Below are 23,837 nucleotides of genomic sequence, written 5' to 3'. Positions count from 1 at the left end.
TCCTCTATTTCTTTGCATTGATTGCCGAGGAAGGCTTTCTTATCTCTCCTGGCTATTCTTTGGAACTCTGCATTCAGATGGGAATACCTTTCCTTTTCTCCTTTGCTTTATGCTTCTCTTCTTTTCACAGCTATTTATAAGCCCTCCTCAGACAACCATTTTGCCTTTTTACATTTCTTTTCCATGGGGATGGTCTTGATCCCTCTCTCCTGTACAATGTCACGAACCTCTGTCCATAGTTCATCAGGGTGTCTATCAGATCTAGTCCCTTAAATCTATTTCTCACTTCCACTGTATAGTCATAAGGGATTTGATTTAGGTCATACCTGAATGGCCTAGTGGTTATCCCTACTCTCTTCAGCTCAAGTCTGAATTTGGCAATAAGGAGTTCATGATCTGAGCCACAGTCAGCTCCAGGTCTTGTTTTTGCTGACTGTATAGAGCTTCTCCATCTTTGGTTGCAAAGAATATAATCAATCTGATTTCGGTGTTGGTCATCTGGTGGTGTCCATGTGTAGAGTCTTCTCTTGTGTTGTTGGAAGAGGGTGTTTGCTATGACCAGTGTGTTCCCTTGGCAAAACTCTATTAGCCTTTGCCCTGCTTCATCCAAGGCCAAATTTGCCTGTTACTCCAGGTGTTTCTTGACTTCCTACTTTTGCATTCCAGTCCCCTATAATGAAAAGAACATCTTTTTTGGGTGTTAGTTCTAAAAGGTCTTGTAGGTCTTCATAGAACCGTTCCACTTTCGGCTTCTTCAGCGTTACTGGTTGGGGTATAGGCTTGGATTACCATGATATTGAATGGTTTGCCTTGGAAAGAGAGATCATTCTGTCGTTTTTGAGATTGCATCCAAGTACTGCATTTCGGACTCTTTTGTTGACTATGATGGCTACTCCATTTCTTCTAAGGGATTCCTGTCCACAGTAGTAGACATAATGGTCACCTGAATTAAATTTGCCCATTCCAGTCCATTTTAGTTCGCTGATTCCTAGAAAGTCAATGTTCACTCTTGCCATCTCCTGTTTGACCACTTCCAATTTGCCTTGATTCATGGACCTAACATTCCAGGTTCCTATGCAATATTGCTCTTTACAGCATTGGACCTTGCTTCTATCACCAGTCCCATCCACAACTGGGTATTGTTTTTGTTTAATCTTAATTACCTCTATAAAGGCCCTCTCTCCAAATGTAGTCGCATACTTAGGTATTGAGAGGACTTCAACATGTGAATTTGGCAGGGGTGGGAGGGTAACATAATTTAACCCATAGCATCAGTTTATGTGAATGCCTTACCTGGAGGACAGAAATGACAGCAGAAACTCCAGAAAATGTAAAATAGTTAGTCCAAGATATCATTTGTGTATGTGCTGTGATCAGTCGTGTCTCTTTGCAACCCCATGGACTGTAATAGCCCGCTAGGCTCCTCTGTCCATGAGATTCTCCAGGCAAGAATACTGGAGTGGGTTGCCTTTTCCCGCTCCAGGGGATCTTCCCGACCCAGGGACTGAACCTGGGATATCCTGCATTGGTAGGCGGGTTCTTTACTATTGAGCCAACAGGGAAACCCAGATATCATTTGGACAGCTAACAAATTGAACTTTAGGATTTTGGGTTTTTTAAAAATATTTATTTTTATTTATTTATTTGGCTGCACAAGGTCTTAGTTGTGGCATGTGGGGTCTAGTTCCCCAACCAGGGATCAAACCCAGGGCCCCAGCATTGAGAGCTCACTGTCTTAGCCACTGGACCACCAGGGGAGTCCCAGGATTTTTGTTCTTATTAGGTACAATTTCCTGAAGAAAATTTCGTGGAAACTATTAAAAAGAAATGAGTAAAAGTAACTGCTTTTTCTTTCAGACTTCCTTAAGTTACCTCAAAGTTCTCTTCCCAAAGATGTTCACAGAGTAAATGCCTCTTATTTTGCCCAAAATGAAGTTCATCAAAAAAGAAAAGAAGTATCTTACACAGAAGGTTCTGTTTTTATTGATTAGAATTGTGTATAGTTTTAATTCTTTTCATCACACATATAATACACAGTAACCAGCAAGTAACATGCTAAAATAACTTATTGACAAATTCTAATATTGAACACAGAATAGTTCTATCTCTATTAACAATGAAAAACAAAACCACTCAGTATCTTGGAAAATTTAAATGCAGGCCATTATTTCACAATTTGGAAATCTGCATAGTCCAGCTTTACGATGACCTTCTCATTGTGGAAGCTTGCTCTGTCGATGTGCGATTTGGGACTTCCTTTTGTCTCAAGCCATTCCTGCATATGACGTACTTTGGAGGTGGGCCCTTGCAATTGTCCTTGCACTGTGCCCTGGTCAGTGTTCTGGACCCAGCCTACTAATCCAAGCTTTTTACCCTCAGCCTAAGGGAAAGAAAAAGACAAAGAGGAGAAATCCAGTGAGACTGAACAAAACAAAGCGAGACTACAGTCTCTTGCCAGAACCTTGGCCTACAATCAAGCCACTGAAACTAATTTGATATTGTCCAGAACAGTCAAAACAGAACTACAGCAAGGAGAATCTCATTGCTGATCTTAATGTGAAGTGTTGACCACTTGACTCCATTTCCTTCTTCCACCCTATAAAACCCAGGCACCAGCATTTTTCACTGCGTAGTCAATTTGATTAAGTACTAAAGATTTAAGACCAAATCAGATGTTTTCAAAATGATTCTGTAAGGCTGATTTTTGTTAGGATACTGGTATATATCTTGTTCATTTTCCTTCTCCTAATCAAGAATCTAATAGATATATTAAATAGAAAAAAGCATAAAGTTATCCGATCCTTCTGTTTCTCTTTAGCCAAGACCATACCTAAACAAACCCAGATGATTAAGTGTCCATTAAGTGTCCAATGACTTAAGTATCTTTAAAGATCATTAGAGAGTATTTCACAATTTCCTGGGAAAATCATTCCATTGTTCTCACTGTAAAGAAACAGTCTAATCCAAGGTCTTTACCTTGCATTCAAAGCCCGTTTTCTCTCATCCTCTGAGAGAAGGAAAAAGTTGCTGGTGATCAGCCTCTAAACAACTACATTTCATAAGACCACATTAACTATTGTTTTCACTTGACTTTCTTCTGTCTAAATAATCACAAGGCCTTTAATGTTGAATAAGCTTAGGAAAAACATCTAATCATTGTAACTGCTCTTTTCTTAGACTTTTTATTGTTCTTTCCTATAAAGCATTAACTGTGAAATAACTGAAAATTGGGGGAAAGTAGCAATGTTTCAGAGGCAATTTTATTTTTGTAAAATTTCCAACTAAGGATTTATAAAAGTTATTGTTTGTTATATTCTATCTAAATAGAAGGAGTTGGATTACAAAAGAAAATGGGAGTTAACAGGACTGCATGTCCAAATGCTGGACTAGTGATCTAGTAAATATGGGACATTGCTGGAGTTGGCCAAAGAAAATGTTATGCAGAGCAAAAGTATGTTTGATGAGGAACTGAAGTATTCATCAAATCAGTTATGTTCAAAGCAAAGACATGTTTCCATAATGAACAAAAGAGGCTTCGGTCAAATAACAGTTTAAAGGATATGGAGGAAATTAAGGAATCAAGAAAAACAAGAGATATCTACAACATGATTAAGGGTTGTAGATTGAAGCATTAAAAAAGAATAGAGAACGGATTTGACTAAGACTCCATGTCCCACTGACTTTGTGCAACAACTGCACTCTCTTCTACTTCATGTAAACCCAGGGGAGTGGTCTGTGCCTCGTTCTTAGTTACCTTATATGGTAACTTGCTATAAGAATGATTGTGTGGAGGTTTTGAGCAGGAGGTTATAATAGTTCAATACTTTAAACTGCAGCGTGATTTATCTGAATTCCTGAGAGTAAACAAAACACTCCCAACTTTGACAGATGTTGAGAATAGGGATTTCCTATGGCTTTTTATCTGTGCACTGGATTCTGTTCTTATTTTTAAATGGTAACACAATATTGCTGACTCATGTTCAGCTTTGACTATAGATCTAAACAAGCAAGTAGTGCTTTCTCCTAAGAAAATTCCCAAGAGCTGATCCTCCCTCATAACCATATTTCCTCTTGAACAGTCATCTGCAAACATTTTAAAGATTATAATCACCAATTCTAGTCTCAATCTAAAAAAAAGGTACCCTCAAACCAATAACCTAGAACTTCCACATTAAGAAACTAGAAAGAGAGGGGCAAACTGAACTCAAATCAAGCAGAAAAGGGAAATAACAAAGATTAGAGCAGGAGTTAATAAATAATACAGGGATAAAGAAAACTTCTCTGGTGGTAGGGTGGTTAAGAATCTGCCTTGCAATGCGGGTTTGATCCTTGGTAGGGGAACTAATTTCCTACATGCCCCAGAGCAACTAAGACACACGACCCACCCCCACCCCCCCCAACCCCAACTAGGGAGTCCTAGCTCAACAACAAAAGATCTGCAGGACTCAACAAAGATCCTGTGAGCTGCAACTAAAAGACCCGCCACAGCCAAATAAATAAATATTTAAAAATTGTTTTTCTGCATTCTTTTATTATCTCTTTACATTGAGGGGTGGGAGGTGCTATAAAGATGGGCTCTCCTGCCATCTGCTCCTTTTCCCTCAACAACTTTTATTAATCTTCATTAATTTTTAACCCATTTATTAAGCCACAGGAACTTACCCTACATGAAAGTGAAAGTTGCTCAGTTGTGTCTGACTGTGACCCCACGGACTATATAGTCCACGGAATTCTCCAGGCCAGAATATTGGAGTGGGTAGCCTTTCCCTTCTCCAGGGGATCTTCCCAACCCAGGGATCGAACCCAGGTCTCCCGCATTGCAGGCAGATTCTTTACCAGCTGAGACACAAGGGAAGCCCAAAAATACTGGACTGGGTAGCCTATCCCTTCTCCAGGGGGTCTTCCCAAACCAGGAATCAAACCGGGGTCTCCTGCATTGCAGGCAGCTTCTTTACCAACTGAGCTATCAGAGAAGCCTACCCTACATGACTGGAGGCAAAGCTATCTGAAACATAGCCTTGCTATGACTTTCAGTAATTCTTTTCTTCCAACAGGCACTCATACATGAGCAGGGGCCAGGAGGAACTGATTTGCAAATCATTGGAAAAAGAGGTAGTGACACTTAACATTCACATTTCAAAGATTCAGGTTTGAACTTTTAAGTGGCTTTGGCAAGTTCTGCAGTCTTAACTCATTATCTTTGGGGTTGGAGATACACTGGGAAGGCAATAGCCTGATACTCCCCTATAGAAGACAGAAGGCAAACTAAGATTTCATCTTTGTCATTAGGGAAGATTAGTGAAGTCAAGGCAGAGGCTGTCAATAGTCTGTTCATCCTCTCAATTACTAATATGTCATAGTAATACCAGGCTCCATGTTCAGTGTTACTATTACTTACCCTGGAATGAATAAAGTATTTTCATTAGAAAAGTTCACCTGGAAAAGGTGTTGTTGCTTAGTCGGCAAGTTGTATCCAACTCTTTGTGACGCCTTGGACTGTAGCCCTCCAGGCTCCTCTGTCCATGGGATTTCCCTGACAAGAATATTGGAGTGGGTTGCCATTTCCTTCTCCAAGGGATCCCCAAGGGATCTTTCTGACCTAGGAATAGATAGAACCCACATCTCCTGGATTGGCAGGCAGATTCTTTACCATTGAGCCACCTGGGAAGTCCTCCCCTGGAAAAGGTACTTGTTCTTTAAAACCTAAAATGAGCATAATTAAGGAATTAAGTAGAGGAATGGGAGAGGATTGAAGAGAAAAAAAGGTCTGAAGAAAATGCAACAGCTACAGAGGAAGCAGTTACATAAATTACAGTCATTTAAATGTCATCTCTGATCAGTGTTAACTTTCCTGTAAGAATTGTGATTTGTTTTGATGATGCCCCAATAGGGAGAACTGGAGAAGCCCTTTCTCTTTGTAAAAGAGAAGCTCATCCATATGTGTGTTGGTACTCAATACCACTGTTAGACCAATAATAACAGCAGACAAAGCTTCCAGTAGGGATTCCCAGGTGACTCAGTGGTAAAAGAATCCACCTGCCAATGCAAGAGACCTGGGTGGAGAAGATCCCCTGGAGGAGGAAATGGCAACTCACTCTAGTATTCTCCCTGGGAAAATCCCATGGACAGAAGAGCCTGGCAGGCTATATAGTCTGCGGAGTTGCAGAGTCGGACACGACTGAGCATGCATGCACACAGAAAAGCTTCCATTTGCGTTGTGGTTTACCCATTGCAAAGCATTTTCATACCTATTCTTCCACAAACCACCTCTTTGCCATTCAGTTACCAAAGAGCCAGCTTCTCCAAAGAATATTTTTCGGGAACATGTCTCTTGTTCCCATGCTGATAAGGTAGGTAGGCCACATACCTGAGTGTACTTGCGGAAAAACACTCCTTGCACCTTTCCAAAAATTTCATAATCCACTGATATCAGGGTATCCCCTTCTGCCATGCTCATGCTCAAACCTGTCAGAGACCAGGATAGCAGAAAAGTAAAGGGCTCATTATCCTACTCCAGGGTCTCCAATCCCTAGGCAGAAAGAGTCACACCCATACCTCTACATCCTTAACCACTGCGACCCCTCCCTGACCTTAAGGTGCCCGTACTTCGGATACGTATAAGCGCGGGTGTCTGAAGTAACAGGAAGACACCTGCAAGGGAGCTTCGGGTCGCGATTGCCCACAGAGGCCTCTTTTGGGGCAATTACCTGCTTATCCAATTACCTCCCTACAACCCATCCCCGGTCCCGCTCCCTTTCCATCCTTCCCTCTTCCCACAGACCTGTCTTCCACGCTGCCGCCAGCACCCCCTCCTATTAAATTTGAGAGCTAATCGAACTCATGGGCACGCCCCGGGTCCCTATCCCAGGCTCACCCTCCTTGTCTTCCTCTCAAGCGTTAGGGACTACCCGGCAGACCACCAGGCCAACAGTCACCCCTCAGCCGCGTAACCGCTGCGCCCGGAAGCTTAGAGGGCGGCTCCTCGTTCGCCGTCTCTCCTGTCCATCACCTCCACCGACCAATCACGCACGGTGCGCTCGGCCCAGAGCCCGCCTAGAGGGTGGGATTTCGGGAGGCGCGTGTCTAGGAGCGCCCGATCCTCGGGTTGGGAAGGATCTGTCCAGGGTCTCGGCCACGACTCCACTGACCGAGTCCTCATCCTACCTTGGTCACTAAGCGCACCTCTTTTTTTTTTTTTTTTTTTTTAAAGTTTCTCTTGGGGAGAAGGACGAAGACGAAGAAACACTTGAGATAAATCCAATCATTCTGTAAATAATTACTGAGAGCCTCTGTGTGCCAGGCACAGTTCTAGGTGCTTGCCACACATTAACGAACAGAAAGGATCCCTGGATTGGAGGAGCTTAAATTATGGAGACAGAGATGGACGACAAACACTAAACATCATAAACAAAACAAAAAAATTAAATTCAAGACATAAAACTTTTCTGCCCTTTTCCTCAGTTCTCCTCCAATTCTGGGTCATGCCTAAGTCTGGAACTGGTAGCAGCAGCAAGAGTATAGGAGGTCGCATGCAAGGTTATTTCTCCCACTGTGATTCTGGAAGCTGCCCACCAGTCTACTAAGTCTACCTTACTAAGTAAGTCTACCTTACTAAGAAAACTCTAAACAATGCTTATCGAAAGCAACTAATCACAAGCACAAACAAAATAAACCAGGGCTCCAGAATCACAACTGAATCAGTCAACCTAAGCCAAGTGACCAAGTTGCATGAATTTCTTTAGGGAGAGAAGGGAATTGTCAAGGGGAGTTGTGGGTGATGATTGTTAAAAGTAGGGTCATCTTGTGTGTATCAGTCACTCAGTCATGTCTGACTCTTTGTGACCTCATGGACTGTAGCCCACCAGGATCCTCTGTCCATAGAATTCTCCAGGCAAGAATACTGGAGTAGGTTTTCATTTCCTTCTCCAGGGGATCTTCCCCACCCAGGATTGAACCCAGGTCTCCTGCACTGGAGGCAGACTTTTTACTGTCTGAGCCATGAGGGAAACCCAAAGGTCACCTTGCAGGCATTTATATCCAGATATCCTATGATTAAGAATGCATATGGGGCTTCCTTGGTGGTGCAGTGGATAAGAATCTGCCTGCTAGTGCAAGGGACTTAGGTTTGATCCCTGGTCCAGGAATATCTCACGTGCCACAGAGCAGCCAACTCCATGTGCCACAACTACTGAGCCTGTGCTCTAGAGCCTGAGAGCCACAACTACTGAGTCTACGTGCTGTAACTACTGAAGGTCAAGTGCCTAGAGCCTGTGCTCTGCAACAAGGGAGGCCACCTCAATGAGAAGCCCTTGCACTGCAACAGACAGTAGCCCTCACCTGCCACAACTAGAGAAAGCCCGAGCACAGCAATGAAGCGTTAGTGCAGTCAAAAATAAACAAACAAAAAAAGTTATATATATATATATATACACACACACATATACATAAAGAATGTGAATGAAGGTAAACTGTGGTGCTTACTGTTGCTCTTTGGAGTGCTGTGCACCTTACATCCCTCCATAAGACTCCATGTGTAAATATGCCAGGTTGGCAGACTTGGCAAGGTGAGATGGATTTGCAGGCCATGGAGATTCATTATTCCATTAGTTCTCCACTACAAAGTGAGGGTCCAGATCCTGCAGAGTCATATGACCTCAGTGCTGGTGTGGGGGTGGGAGTGGGGTTGGAAACTGGATTGAATTGTCATGCTAGGCAATATTTGAAAATAATGCTGAACAGAGTAACTGGCTGATGTTATCTCTTTAAAATTTATTAAAAAAAAAAACTAGTTTCTAAAATAAATGGAAAAAAAAAACTAGTTTCTCTGTAGCATTAAACTATTGACTACCTACATGTATACACACTGTAGAATATATAAAGATGGATGGTATATAATCTTTGTCCTTAAAGAGCTTTTTATTTCGGTAAGGGACAAATATGCATGCAAATGATGACAATGCAATGCACAACATGAGAATTCAGTTCCATGAACATCCACTGAGAGCTCATGACAAGCCAGCCCTGTGACAAAAAATATTATGAGAGCACAAAGGAGCAGAGAGATTCCTTCTGGCTGGCAAGACTGGGAAAGCGTTCTTGGAGGAAACGGCATATTACCCAAGGTTACACAACCACAAAGAATAAGTGATGGAGCTGGGATTTAGTTCCAAGCAGTCTGAGTACAGAGCCTACTCTGTACTGAATGCTATGTTCTACCACCTTCCAGTACATGGAGTTGGAGTAAGGCCACTGAGGTAAGAGAGTATAAGTAGTCAGATGTGGCTGGACCCTGGGTGTATATTACCCAGTATATACTACTGATATACTACTGGGTATATATCAACCCTGGCTGTACATTAGGACTTTGGGGGAAAGTTTACAAAAGACTGATACCCAGGCCTTCCCTCCAGAAAAACAGCTTTCCAGGTAGCCCTAAAACACAGCTAGGGTTGACTCTGGGGAGGCAAGGCATGTTTCAACTTTATCCTGTAGGTAAAGAAGAAGCCACTGGGTAGGAGAATGATAGGTTCAGATGTATTTAGGATTTAGGATAGGGACTTTCCTGGGAACCCACTGGTTAACCTCTCAACACACATTTGATCCCCAGTCAGGAAACTAAAACTCACACATCACAACTAGAGAAGCTCCTACACAACACAGTGAAGACTCAGAACAGCCAAAAGAAGCAGATGTATAGCAGGAGAGTGGTGCTGTCCCAGTGAGAAGTGAAGAAACTCACCTAGGGTAGGAGAAATGAAAAGGAAGGGACATATATAAAAGACACTGCAGAATAAATTCAACAGAGCCTGCTGACCAGTTAGAGAGAAGGGGTGATAAATAGGGGGGAGTGGAAGATGACTGATGTTTCAGCATGAGAGGGAACACTGGAGAAGTGGCTTGGGAAATAGGGAGGTAATCACAAGTTTGTTTTCTGTCATATTGACTTTGAGATACCCGAGGAACATTCATGTGCATGTGCTACGTGGGCATTTGGAAACTTGAGTCTGTAACTAAGGGAGAGAACTAAGCTAGATGCCATTGAAACAGGTGAGAACTGAAATTTCAGCATTTGGTTGAAATCATTATGAAAGAGAATGTCTGAAATTGCATTTATATGAGAAATAAGATTTGGAGAACAACTATATTTGGGAGGCAGGTGAGGAAAAGATGTAAACGCAAGAATATGAAAGAAGATGGGAAAAGGACATGAAAAAAGAAACCAAGAAGGCACAGACGAGCAAGTGAGAAGAGAGTTCCAACAGAGAGAAAAAATCAATAATGTCAAATGAGTAAGCTGAAGAAATAGCAGCTTTTGTCTTTAGGGTCATTGGAAGGTCACTGGTAGCCTGGCCAGTTAAAAGCGGAGACGAGGAAACCAGACCACAATGGACTAGACAATGAGGGAGAGTCAAAGAAGTGGGGACAGCAAATGTAAAGCTTTCTATTAAGAAGTCTTGTGGAGGAGAAAGGATTGGAACAGTAAGGTGAGAGGTGAGGTCAAGGGAAATTAAGCTTTTTTTTTTTTTATTTTTGTAAGGCAAAGCTAAGCATATTTTAAAACCAAAGAAGAGTGTGTGGATGGATACAACTTGAAGTTAACAAGATAGATGGGTATGGTGAGTCAATTCCTGGAAGGTACTGAAAGGGACTAAGTCAAGAGAACTCAAGGAAAGACAAAGATTTTTTCTTCCTCAGAAACAAGATGGAAAAAAGTCAAGATGGAAGGAGGCACCCTGGGAAATTCTGCCAGGCTAAAGAGGAGCTTTGGGAGTTAATGACAGGCAAGCCCCATGCTGAGATAATTGGGACCTTGAAAAGAGTGAGAAACGTCTGGAAATGCATACACAGAGAAGGCAGTTGAGAGACAACTAGGAGAGAAAACAGGGCATCAAAAGACTGCTTTGGAGCGCCACCAAGGAATTTATAACATGTAAAAACTGCAATATGACATGCTGAAGTAGCAATACTGACCACTGCTGTCTATATTATTTTCCATGTGCATGAATCTTTTTAAGTAGTTACAAGGGAAAAAGAGTAAGCTGCCTGTTTCAAACAGCTTGCACAAATGAACTGAAGTATGAAGACAAATAAACTCTCTTTTGATGTTAACGAGTTATGGAATATCTTTAGGGTTGAAACCAGGTTACACTGAGTATTTTGGATCTGGTGGTTAGCTTCATTATCATTACACTTGTCTGAGTCATTCTTGGGCCCTAAGAAGACAGGGCCAGAGTTACCACATGAGAGGAAAACATAATATCAAAATAATGAGATTGGCTACAAAAACTTCCCCGGAAAGAGACTGCGTAGCAAAACCTAGCGGAGTTGCTAAAATCTGACGCAAGCTCCAAACTTTGTGCGAGGAAAAGCATGGAGAAAGAGTCGACAGCCGTACCTGGGGCCCGTACCAAGCAGCCGAGCGTGCCAAGAAAGGCGATCAGCATGCCCACTCCCGCTAAGAGGAGGGCCGACACCGGGATCTTGCGGCAGACTGACCGGAGGGCGGATCTAGGCGCTCCGTCTTTTGCCAGAGAAGGGCACACCCCATGATCGGAGAGCATCGCTCTGGGCAAAATACAAGCTCTTTGATGGAGCCCCAGAAGAGCCTCTCCCACCCCCTACCCACGTTCCCCAAGGGCAGGGCTGGACGGAGCTGAAGAGTTGGCGGGACACCCCGTCTAGTGACACTGCTGGACCGCGCCCGCGGCCCCGGCGGCCCCGGGTGCGCGGACTGCGCTTGCGCACGCCCCCTCCCCACCCCACCCCCTCCGCCACCCAGCGGTGGGGCTGGGCTGGGCATGAGCACGTGCCCCCGTCTCCAGGCAACGGGAATAACAGCCGCCCTCTGAGAGCGCCTGCGCGGCCGGCGGCTGCGGGAGGGCGTGTGGTCAGGAAGCCTGAATCCTGCGGCTTCCCCTGAGCGGGAGCCGCCTCCAAAAGAGCCTCAGGTACGCGGAAGGGCGGGAAGGCATGGGGTCAGCGCCTTGATCTCCCAAAGGCCCGACGGACTGAAGAGCCGAGGGCTTGTCCCCGAAGCGGAGTCACAAGTCGGGGACGTCCCGGATGACCCTCCAGGACAGAACGCAACTTCCGCGTTCCGATCTAAACCCGCGGTGGCCGGATCGTGTGGTTCTTGGGTGAGGGTTTGGCAGCCAGGCACCTGCTGCATGCCCTGAACCGGTTCTGTGCTCTTTAGGATCAAGCTCGGTTCCAGCAGGAGGGAAGCCCTGGGAGTTTTTGTGCCGGTCACTTACCAATGGGCTGAAGTTTTCTCGCCTATAAAATGATGGGGCTGGACTCAGAGTCCTGCGTCCCCCGAATTCCAGTCCTGTAACTCTGGGCGAATCCCCAGCGAGGGGAAGCTGCTTCTCCTGTTTCACAGGCCTAAAAACTGACTTTCAATCCAGTAACTCTTTCCATCTGCTATGGAGTGTATTATTGTGTGTGCGGGAGCATCACTGTGTATGGCAGAGACTGATAGTGATATAAAGGAAAGGTAGGTGGCTAGAACACCTGTGTCACACTCCTTTTTCTATCCTCAGAACCTAATAAGCACCCACAGAACACAGTAAGCGTTCATCAAATGCTTATTGAATGAAAGCTCTGGTGGACCCAGCACCAGTGTCCCTAAAAAGTCTAAGGGAAAATGTGGGTAGGCAGATGTAGAAACAGTTATACTTTAGCAGTGGAGGTGAACCTCAGACAAACTCCTCACATATGTCTGGTTTAACTCTCCCCTAGGCTTCAGTCCAGGCCCTGAATGGCTGGTCTCCAGTTGGCGTTGCCTCTGCCTATGGGCGTTATGCTCCCACATAATAAAAGGGATGCTCCAGAGCTCCATTCAGCTAAGCAAGACCCCTATAGAAAAAGTGACTCTTCCCAGCGGTCCTCTGCAGGGCACCCGAGGAACAATTTCCAGCAGAAGCTTTTGAGTAACCAAGAACTGATGCTGGATAATCTCTACACTCACCCCAAGTGGAACACCTGCACAAAAGCCCAGAGCTATTCGTATCCCCACTGTGCTGGAATGAGCCAGCACGATCCAAGGAGCAATCCCCAGGGCCAAGCCAAGGGTTTGTTTTACACATCAGACTCTCGGTCCCGGTATCCCAAAACAAATGACCAGGAATTCATCCCCTTGACAAAGAAGCGAGTGGGGGTGGACCGGGCATACCCTTTGAAACCAGTGTTTCATCGGAAGTCCCATAGTACAGGTGAGGCTGGCACTGATGGGGACCAGAACGCTTCTCCAAGAACCCCTGAGCCAAGAAAGTATTCGTACAGTAGCTTTGGTTCAAGGAACTGGGTGAATTCATTGATGGTTGGTCCAGTTGCTGCCACTCAGGAGGAAAGGGTCATGGCAAATGCCAGCAGGACAGAGTGGATGCAAATCCAAAGACTAGAAGCTGCAGGGGAGAGCTTAGGGGAGGAAATCCGCAGAAAAGAGACTCTTCTGAGGGAAAAGCTGAAGAAGACGGAGGAGGAACTCAGAAGGATCCAGAAGGAAAAAGAACAGGCTGAGGAAAATGAAAAAAGAGAGCTACAGAGAATGGTGCTCTCCCGGAGAAGAGTTAAAGATAATAGCATCACCACGTACAAACCTATCTTCTCTCCAGCATTCGGGTCTGAGGAGGTCTTCAACAGAGACACAGGAGAAGACGAAACTTGGGGACAATCTGAAGAGAATTCTAGTCCATTCCATTTCTCTGATTATAGAATTCAGAAGCTCAAAAGGGAAATACTGGTGGCAAGCAATAACAAAATCCGAGACCCAGTCTCAGGGCCATTGAAGGAGAAGTTTTCTCAAGCTCCAGAAGCACCGCTCAACACTTTGCGGAGATACACCAGCAATTCTAGCTCATCCAGGGCACCAGACTCTTCAGGCTCCAGATGTCCCACTGAAGAGCCAGAACTGGGCGAGTGCAGCCACTGTGGCCGAAAGTTTCTCTTGCTCAGGCTGGAGAGACACTCCAGCATCTGCCGCAGGATGCAGGGTTCCAAGAGGAAAGTGTTTGACTCCTCCAGGGCCCGGGCCAAGGGCACAGAACTAGAGCAGTACTTGAACTGGAAGGGTCCAGCTTCAGTCAAGGTAACAAGGGCCTTATGGATTTGCCTTTGAGTGGGGATCATTTTTAAGAGCCTCTTATGTCCTCATCCATTTTCTTTAGAAAGATGTCATGTATCTTATAGGGAGAAAGAATTCACATTTGATTTATTGATTACTACTGTGTGCCAGTCACAGTGATGGGAGGTTTTCATATGTTCCTCACTACAGCCCTGTGAAGATTTCATTATCTTATTTTATCAATTCAGTAATCAAGTTTCAGGTTAATTTGCTTACGATCACAAACAGCTTTAAATGGCCACATATAAATCTGGGTCAGAATGATTCCAAAATCTAGACTTTAAAAAATATGTCATTTTGATTATATAAGTAATAAACACTTACTGTAGAAAATTTAAGAGAATGAACCCTGACAAAATTCCTCATTCTTTATAATATATTCTGCCATCACCCCAAATTAGGACTTGTTACCACTCCTGGAACTCTATCTACTTTTCCAAGTTTGGCTAATTTTGATATACATGAAACACATGATTAAGTTTGGAATTCTTTTTCTCCCCATTTAGAGTATAAACAATCTAAAGGTGGAGGACTTTATTTTTTAAATAATTTTTATTGGAGTATAGTTGATTTACAATGTTGTATTAGTTTCAGGTGTATAGCAAAGTGAATCAGTCATATATAGGTATATCTCTATGTCTATACACACACACTCGTCTTTAGATAGGTCATTGCAGAGTATTGAGTTTCCTGTGCTGTACTGCATGCAGGTCCTTATTATCTATTTTATATACAGTAGTGTGTATATCTTAATCCCAGTCTCCCAATTTATACACCCCCAACTCCTCCTTGGCAACCACAAGTCTGTTCCCTACATCCATGACTCTTATTTCTGTTCTGCAAACAAGCACATTTGTACCATTTAAAAAAAAATTTCCACACATGAGTGGTATCACATGATATTTGGCTTTCTCTTCACTCATTTTGACAATCTCTAGGTCCATCCATATTGCTACAGATGGCATTATTTCATCCTTTTATTATGGCTGAGCAATATCCCATTGTGTATATGTACTGCATCTTTATCCACTGCTCTGTTGATGGACATTTAGATCGCTTCCGTGTCTTAGCTAGTGTAAATAGTACTGCTGTGAACATTGGGTTGTGTGTATCTTTTTGAGTTATGGTTTTCTTCAGATATATGCCTAGGGGTGATTTTTTTTCTGGGATAGCAGACTTTATTTTTGGTGAACATTCCTAACTGTAGAATAACTAGGTTGTAAAAAGTGACTTCAAGACGCTTCCATACGTTTGGGAGAACTTCACAAGCACATGTGGACAGTCAGATCAGGAGAAGATTGTCTGGTTATACGTTGTCAAGGTTACACCACTGGGATTGTAAATAAGTGTTTCTCAAAGTATGGCATGCTGACAAACACTTTTTATTTTAGTAATTTTAATGTGTATTAGGCAAGTAAACCAAAACAAGCCCTTGATTTCTAGGAATATTGACTTTAAAGAAAAATAGTAAGGAGGATAAAGTGAAAGTGGTCTGCAAATGACCAAAATGTGGGAAAGCCTAGACCACATGATCGCAAAGCCCTGTCTCTAAACTCTGAAAGCATTATTCTATTTTCATTTCCTTCCAACCCTCCCCACTGCTGCGCTAGCACTTCTTGTCCATTGGCAGTTTATAGTTTATGTGTGTATTTGTGGGGCCTTTAAAAACTCACATTTATGTGATGGCTGTTAAGACATGTTTTTTGCAGTTAGAGTTATTTCTTTTAGTATGGGAAATGACTACAAGAAAGTCATTTCTATGTTTATCGATGATCTCCCTGAAATCCTGTTGCCAATGAGAAGTCAACATTTTGCTCTTGCAGATAATGATATGATCACAGGTTCCTGTTCTTTCCTGTTTTCCTTCTGGTCAACCCAATAATCCACTGGGGAATTCTTTGTCCCACTGCAGTGGTTTATTTCTGGCCAAAGCCAAAAAGAATCTTGTATTTCTTAAATTCCCAAATAGCATAGCAATGAAGCAAAACAATTGGATTTCTGAGATTAGATGCCCTGGCTTTGTGGAAACTTGTTTGAGGAAACATGTTGTGTTGAGGATACCATAGCAGAAAGTATCTGGATTGAGATGCACTCCCCTCCTTGACTGTCCTGAGTCTTTTCCCAAAGCTTGGTGCCTCTGCAAGCTGAGTGGTTTGTGTCTGTCATTCCTTCTGTGTACTCACAAGAATAGATGGTTTTTCTTCTCTCCTTTATTATTCACATAATTCCCAATAGACTCGTACTTCCGGTCTCTCTACTGTACATCGTGCATTTGAGTGTAGGAGACTACATCTTTGTGCTTTGTGATTCATAAGTGTTAAGTGAATGAACTTCAGTACAATGAAGAATTAAAGTGTGAGTATCATATGGTTGAGGAACTTTTCCTTAATTCTAAAGGTTGCTAGATGCCATCTCTAACACTGATTCTCTTACCTTGTCTCTCCTGATGGATCCTTCCTTTCCTTTTGATAACATCTCTTCCTGTATTCATCACCAAGTAGCTACTTGCCTTTTTTCCCCTTTTTAATATTAACTTTTATTTTCATCTAATATTTGAATACATTTAAAAAATCACATATTCCTAAGTGACCTGTAGTGCAGATCAGCAGTCTTCTGCCTCATCCCTCTCTCACCTTTCATCTGTCCCCCCCAGGCAGTTCTGATAGGTGACGCTTCTGGAATGTCTATTTCTAATATACTTATTTTTTTGATTTATCAGTTTTGCACATGATCTGTTCACCTCCACTTATGGACACTGTAGGTTCATATCCCCTCTCCTCCCACTTCTGTCCTTCTGTTGTAGTGAAATCACAATTTTGGGTTAAACCAGTAGTCAGCTATTTATGTGATAATAATCACATAAATTTTGCTCACTGTTCAGTGAACAGAATCTGCCCCTGCCCACATGTACTGAGTTAATAATTGACTCATGTTTTAATTTGTTTGGTTTCCTACATACCTATCTCAAATGTTTTTCCCCCTAAACGGTCCTCCCAGGTTCAGACACCAGTTAATGTTTTTGTAACTGCTCAAACATTTCTCATAGTCTATCCATTTGACTTGTTCTTTCCGAAACCTCCCTCCCGTTTTTTTCTTCCTACTCCAGTCCAGACTGGTTCTTCCCCAGGCCTGGTGCAGACCTGTTGTCTTGAACCTTCTCTTTGCTTCTCTTCTGTTCCCAGCATCTTATGTCTTCCTTTTTCTTGCTTGACTCCTTGCTTTGGAGAGGCTTATTAAGAAAGGTGAATGGAGGCATGTTTTTTTTTCTTGTCATGGGATGAATGAAAATATCTATACAATGGTCTTATTTTTGACTGATGAATTGGCCAGGTAGAGAATTCGAGGTGGAAATTATTTTCTGTTAGAACTTCTATGATAGTTTACTACTAGCTTTTAGCATCCTGTGTTACTGTTGAGAAATCTGATGCCATTTTGTTTCCTTCTCCATTATATGAAATCTATATATTTTTGCTTTTTATCCAAGTTTATAGGATTCTCTCTTTAATATGAAATTCTACAGTGATTGTGTTGGGTAGTGCATAGGCCATTTCAATCTCAAGGGTAGGGACCTTTATTTCTAGGACTGCTTAGTGTCTTATTTATTTAATAATTTCCTCCTTGTCCTGTTTTTTGGAACTCCTATTGGTTGGTGTTGGATTTTCTAGTTTGGCTTTCTAATTTTCTGATGTTTTCTACCTTCCATTTTAATTCTTTTTTCTGAGTAATTTTTTGACATTATGTACAACAGCTCTGTTTTTTAGTTAGCACAGTATTAATATATAATAGTTACTTCTGGTTTTCTCATTACTTTTTCATAATATATATATATTCTCATTTCACAGACAAAATCTCTTCTAATACTCATTTGTTGATATTATAACTTTTAAATAAAATTTATTTTTAATTGGAGGATGATTGCTTTACAGTGTTGTGCTGGTTTCTGCCACGCATCAGCGTGAGTCAGCCACAGCCTGCCTCTTGAACCTTCCCCGTACCTCCCACCTCATCAGCCCAGCCAGGCTGTCACAGAGCACCCGGCTAGGCCCTCTGCATCCTTCAGCAGATGCCGCTGGCTTTCTGTGTTACACGTGGTAGTGCGTGTGTCTCAGTGCTGCTCTCTTCTTTTCCCACCCTCTCCTTCCCCCGTTTTGTCCACGAGTCTGTTCACTATGTCTGCGTCTGTACTGCTGTCCTACAAATAGGTTCGTCAGTACCATTTTTCTAGATTCCACATATATGTGTTAATATGCAATATTTGTTTTTCTGAGTTACTTCACTCTGTATAACAGGCTCTGGGTTCATCCACCTCACTATAACCAACTCAAATTTGTTCCTTTTTATGGCAGAGAAATATTCCATTGTATATATGTACCACAATTTCTTTATCCATTCATCTGTTGATGGGACATCTAGGTTGCTTCCTGGCTTAGATGTCCTGGCCACTGTAAATAGTGCTGCACTGAACACTAGGATACATGTATCTTTTAGAATTGTGGTTTTCTCAGGGTACATAGGCCCAGTAGTGGGATTGCTGGGTCATATGGTAATTTTATTCCTAGTTTTTAAAGAAATCTCCAAACTGTTCTCCCTAGTGGCTGTATCAATTTACATTCCCACCACAGTACAAGAGGATTCCCTTTTATGCATACCTCCTCTAGCATTTTTTGTTTGTAGATTTTTTTGATGATGGCCATTCTGGCTTTCCAGGTAGCTCAGTGGTAAAGAATATGCCTGCGTATGCAGGAGACCTCCGTTCAATCTGTGGGTTGGAAAGATCCCCTGGAGGAGGAAATGGCAATCCACTTCAGTATTCTTTCCTGGAAAATCCCATGGACAGAGGAGCCTGGCAGGCTACAGTTAATGGGGTTGCAGAGTTGGATGTGACTGAACACAGAGATAGAGCATTCTGACCAGTGTGAAGTGATATGTTGTAGTTTTGATTTGCATTTCTCTAATAAGCAATGTTGAGCAAACTTATCATGTGTTTCTTAGCCATCTGTCTTCTTTGGAGAAATATCTGTTTACGTCTTCTACCCATTTTTGATTGAGTTGTTTATTTTTCTAATATTAAGCTGCCTGAGCTGCTTGTATATTTTGGAGGTTAATCCTTTGTCAGTTGCTTCATTTATAACTAATTTTTTTCCATTCTGAGGGATTATCTTTTCATCTTGTTTATAGTTTCTTTTGCTGTGCAAAAGCTTTTAAGTTTAATTAGACCTCCTTTGTTTATTTCCATTACTGTAGGTGGGTCATAGAGGATCTTGCTGTGATTTATGTCAGTGTATTCTGCTTTTTTTCTGAGTTTTATAGTTTCTGGTCTTACATTTAGATCTTTAATCCGTTTTGAGTTTATCTTCGTGTATGGTGGTAGGAAGTATTCTAATTTCATTCTTTTACACGTAGCTGTCTTGTTTTCCCAGCACCACTGACAAGACTGTCTTTTCTTCATTGTATATTCTTGTGTCCTGTGTCAAAAATAAGGTGCCCATAGGTGCATGGGTTTATCTCTGGGCTTTCTATCTTGTACCATTGGTCTAAATTTCTGTTTTTCTGCCAGTACCATACTGTCTTGATGACTGTAATTTTGTAGTATAGTCTGAAGTCAGCAAAGTTTAAAGTCAGAGCTTTACTCAAATGTCTAGTGATCCTTGTGTGTCCATTCATATTTAAGCTTAAGTGGGGCTTGTTGATTGAGGGCTTTCATATTAGGGTTATCAAACAGTGAGCCTGTTAAGTGCGGTTGCTCAGAGTCAGCATTTCAACTTCTCTATCAACTGCTTGATGCATCCAGAGAAATCTCGTCTCCTATGAGGGTGCCAGTGTGCCTGGTACTCTGGAGGATGGTGGGGGACACAGTATATCATGTACAACTTGCCCTTAATCCCATTTCAGCTCCTAGATAACCCTGTTCTCCATTGTGCCTGGATATCCTGAGTCTGAAACCTGTCTTGTTCAATTTCTCCAGAGAGGGTGTCGGAAGTGCTGGGCCCTTGGATTTGCAAGGTGGAGAGGAGCCATGGGAGCCAGCCTATTCTCAGCCCTGTACCTCCCCCTTTCCACTACCTGTATTTCCAAGCATTAAGCCTCTCAGGGAAAACCAGCTTGTCTCTCAGTGATATTTGCCTTTGCAGGCCCTTAGGTTTAAGTATCTCCACTCTGGCAAGTCAGTTATTGTTGCTCCTTTCCTGTTCTCTTTGACCTTGTGTATTAACACCCTTTTAACTTCCTTACTATAATTCTAACGGAGACTCAGGAAAGGGATGACCTAGACACCAAGTTAAATGATTAGTCTTTCTTCAACTTACAGGCCAAACCTCCTCGGAAGAGCAACTGGAGACAGAAGCATGAATCCTTCATCCGTACCCTCCGTCAGGCTCGAGAGTTCCAGCAGGTGATTGCCAAAGGTGGAAACCCCTCAGACCTGCCTCCCATCCTGCCTGTAGAAAATCCAGACTATATTCAGTGCCCTCACTGTAGCCGCCACTTTGCTCCCAAGGTGGCAGAGCGGCACATCCCCAAGTGTAAGACCATCAAGAACCGTCCTCCGCCTCCAAGAAAGCACTACAATTGAGCAGACAACAGTGGAAACCTCCTCGATGGTCCAGAAGGCTTCTGCGTCTCACAAGCAGTAAGTAGTAGAGTGATTTGATGCAGAGCAGAAAGAACTAAAACTTTTACATATCCCAGATCTGCCTACAGAGCTGAGATCAGTGAAGAAAGAGAGACCCATTGCTAAGCAGCAAGATGCAAAAGGAGGCCTCAGCTTCCCATTAAATCTCCACCTCCGGCTGATGTGCCTGATGTAATTGCTCTGAGAACTGATGGCTGGAGAAACTTAAGAGCAGTGAGCAGGCTACATTAAAGCTCTCTTCTCGCAAGCCTGATTGTGGTTTGTGCTAGTTTAAGTGCCTGCATTTGTTGTGCCTTCTTGCCACTGCCTCTGCATGTATGTCTGTGGTCCCGGTTAACTCTTCTTGTTCTTGTAAGAAGCTGGCTCACTGGTGTCACAGGATCATGCATGGCATCTCTTATAAAAAATACACTTCTGCTCTAAGGCAAATGACCTTCCTGGTACATGCTCCTGGCAGAAAGTCAATGCAGGTATGTCAGGTTAGGGCGCCAGTATGTCCTAAACCCTCCCCATGCTGGGCTGTGTAATAAAGGGAACCTCATCTTTATGTACTTTACAGGGTAGGGATGGGGGAAAGCACACTGTGTCTCTTTTCTAATGGATTTCATATGTCAAAAAAAAAAAAAAAAAAAAAAGGAAGGAAGGAACTTTAGTTTCAGCTGCTGCTAGCGCTCTGCTTTCAAATCAGTTTGGTTTGATGACTTTTAAAATGACGCAGCAAAATGTACCCTCAAAGCAAGCTGGGACATTTCAGTGTCACATGTCTGTACTGATTATATCACAGTAAACCTCTCTTCTAGAAAGTAAACTTTGAAGGAGAAGATGCCAGATCTAAAATTTTCTCAGCAGAATCGTGCCTACTGCAAGTAACCTTCATAATTAGGCATTGAAAAAATAGGTTTGGGGAATTTAAAATTAAATCATAAAATCAGTGAGTCCTAGACTTGTCAGTGGAGAAGGAAATGGCAACCCACTCCAGTATTCTTGCCTGGAAAATCCCATGGACAGAGGAGCCTGGTAGACTACAGTCCATGGGGTCACAAAGAGTTGGACACGACTGAGTGACTTCACTTTCAGACTTGTCAAACAGGAGAAGTGATAAGGCAGTGTCTGATGGGGGAAATATCAGTTCAGGTAGAATGAAGTGAGCACAACAAATCTGAAATACTAATAAGATTACTGTCCTGAGAGCATTACTTAAACTGTTAGTTTAAAATACTGGAGAAAAGTCAACGAAGCTGGTCCAGGCAAAGGGCGCTGTGCAGACCATAAAGCCATGTTTACTAACTATAGACGGCCGCTCACTCTTGTTCCGTTTCCTCTGCAGCTTCCGCCAAGTGGCTGGGCCAACAGATCAGACCAATTTGATATGCCCATCTTTAAGGCATTAGCTGTGAAGCTGCTGGACACTAGGCTGAAAACAAAATCATATATATTTTAAAAAACAGCATATAATGCTTTATGCTTTTCCTGTTACAAAGAAAAAGAGGTATAACATAATGGGGCCTCTGGTTGGTCATTTCAAGAAACCTCACAGAGAAACACCGGATATTTAACCCAATATATACAGTTCCCTGGCAAGTTTAACAAGGTACCCACTTTTAGGTTTCACACTTGACAGTAAAAGCAATAGATGATGAGAATGAGTGGTGGCCAAGGTCACAAAGTGGTAGCCTGTAGACTGCTTTGCTTCACAGGTGTGTTTTGACTGACACAGCATTAAAAGTATAATCTGACATTTAAAAACGGTGATATGAAGCATCTTTTGAAAAACTGGAAGTTCTGGAAACCCTGGGCCTGCAGCTCTGCTCAGCACCGACTGGGGTTCAGAACGAGCTGCTCCTTCCAGACGGGGCGGAGCAGAGCAGCACCCATCCCCGTGCTTCACTTACTTGCCTTGTCTGTCTGGTCAGGACCCCTGGATGATGTTACAAGGTCACAGGCCGGGGCCTCCAGGAAGAAGGAATGTGTGTGTGGGGAGCACTTTCTTATGCTGCTAGAGAGATAAACAATAGTTAATGCCCTAGTGTTCCCTTCCATCTCAAAATGTTTAGGCCTTGATTACAACAGGAATATCCATTAGCCTTTTAAATTTAGCTTGATTGGATCTTTGGGAAGAAGTAAGAACACTTTTTCTATCTAAGTCTCTTCCTGGATAGCAGAGGATGACAGAGGATAAATAAATGCTGCTTGTTAATGTCTCTGTGTTATACTACTGTATCCAAGAACCTTTAGTAAGTAGACGCTATAAATTTTTAAAGTTCAAAAGGTTAAGCAATGGGAAAAAAATCTCACAGTAAGACTCACTTCGTTGAAAAGTATATGCAGACACGCTGAGACAGTATTAACAGCAGTCTGTTGAATGCAACACCTCACCTTTGGCCAACATTTGCTGTAGGTCATCAATTTGTCACTTTTCACAGCTACACAGGAGGTAGCAGAGAAATGATATAGTGTGTTCCTCCTTAATGTTCATGATTCTGTGAGATTTAATGATCAGCATGAACCACTAAATTATCTCTATGGTTAATCACTGCAGCGATAAATGATTTTTTGCTTTGTGGCTGGAAGGAACACGTTTTGCAGTCCTGACTACAGCCACTCTGCCCTGACACTATCATGAATAATATTACTTTGGAGGCCCAGGGATGCTCATTTGAAATAATTTATTTACAATACATCCTTGCACCAGAGTTGTTCTATTATGAATGTTTCCAAATATATGGCAAAATCAAATGAAATGTGAGTTTAGGTCTGTTCTTGCTTTTAACTTTAGTGAAGTGTTCAGCCAAGAGAAGTTATAACTTGGCTGTGCTATGTCAGAGAGACCAAATACAGTTCAGCCTTCTTGAGGGAAAACAGTTTTATAAACATAAACTGGCAGTATCACTTGAAAAAGCCCACTGTGACTGAGGAGATAAGTACAAGACATCACCCTTCGTCTTTTAATGGCTCATGTTTTTTTTCCTTCTGCGCTTTAAAGCACTATATTTTAGAAGTTTGGGGGTCGGGGGAAGAAAGTTGTAGCAGCAAAAATGATTCTATTACCAAGAAAAACAAATTGGAAAGAAGCAAAGATTA

The 23,837-nt window shown here is 42.6% G+C and overlaps 2 protein-coding genes across 4 annotated transcripts; one reads left to right on the top strand and one right to left on the bottom strand.

The window, feature by feature from the left end:
• Positions 1–1,956: 1,956 nt before the first annotated feature.
• Positions 1,957–11,697, bottom strand: ACYP1 (acylphosphatase 1). 3 transcript variants are annotated; one of them, XM_043920848.1, is made up of 3 exons: positions 11,396–11,697; positions 6,368–6,465; positions 1,957–2,380 (listed from the first exon to the last, which is right to left on the bottom strand). In XM_043920848.1, the coding sequence occupies exons 1-3, from the start codon at positions 11,559–11,561 to the stop codon at positions 2,165–2,167; spliced, it is 480 nt and encodes a 159-aa protein (XP_043776783.1). In that variant the 5' UTR covers positions 11,562–11,697; the 3' UTR covers positions 1,957–2,164. The 3 variants fall into 3 exon arrangements, with proteins under 3 accessions (XP_043776783.1, XP_043776785.1, XP_043776786.1); XM_043920850.1 differs by lacking the exon at positions 11,396–11,697 and adding an exon at positions 6,875–7,010; XM_043920851.1 differs by lacking the exon at positions 11,396–11,697 and adding an exon at positions 6,782–6,910.
• A 105-nt stretch (positions 11,698–11,802) lies between these two features.
• Positions 11,803–21,410, top strand: ZC2HC1C (zinc finger C2HC-type containing 1C). Its single transcript, XM_043920831.1, has 3 exons — positions 11,803–11,948; positions 12,742–14,089; positions 20,433–21,410. The coding sequence occupies exons 2-3, from the start codon at positions 12,761–12,763 to the stop codon at positions 20,694–20,696; spliced, it is 1,593 nt and encodes a 530-aa protein (XP_043776766.1). The 5' UTR covers positions 11,803–11,948; positions 12,742–12,760; the 3' UTR covers positions 20,697–21,410.
• Positions 21,411–23,837: the final 2,427 nt, after the last annotated feature.

This window comes from Cervus elaphus, chromosome 12 (assembly GCF_910594005.1).
Source record: "Cervus elaphus chromosome 12, mCerEla1.1, whole genome shotgun sequence".
Lineage (NCBI taxonomy): Eukaryota > Metazoa > Chordata > Mammalia > Artiodactyla > Cervidae > Cervus > Cervus elaphus.
Note: the sequence above shows the minus strand (reverse complement) of the source record. Positions and strands in the feature narration are given on the sequence as shown.

Bases quoted from the DNA above. Each gene is read 5' to 3' on its own strand.
- ACYP1 (XM_043920848.1), bottom strand. From the start codon at position 11,561: ATGCTCTCCGATCATGGGGTGTGCCCTTCTCTGGCAAAAGACGGAGCG. The intron at 6,466-11,395 runs GTACGGCTGTCG...GGTCTCTGACAG, and splicing joins CTGCTTGGTACGGGCCCCAG to GTTTGAGCATGAGCATGGCA. The intron at 2,381-6,367 runs GTATGTGGCCTA...TCTTTCCCTTAG, and splicing joins TTTTCCGCAAGTACACTCAG to GCTGAGGGTAAAAAGCTTGG.
- ZC2HC1C (XM_043920831.1), top strand. From the start codon at position 12,761: ATGGCTGGTCTCCAGTTGGCGTTGCCTCTGCCTATGGGCGTTATGCTC. The intron at 14,090-20,432 runs GTAACAAGGGCC...TTCAACTTACAG, and splicing joins AGGGTCCAGCTTCAGTCAAG to GCCAAACCTCCTCGGAAGAG.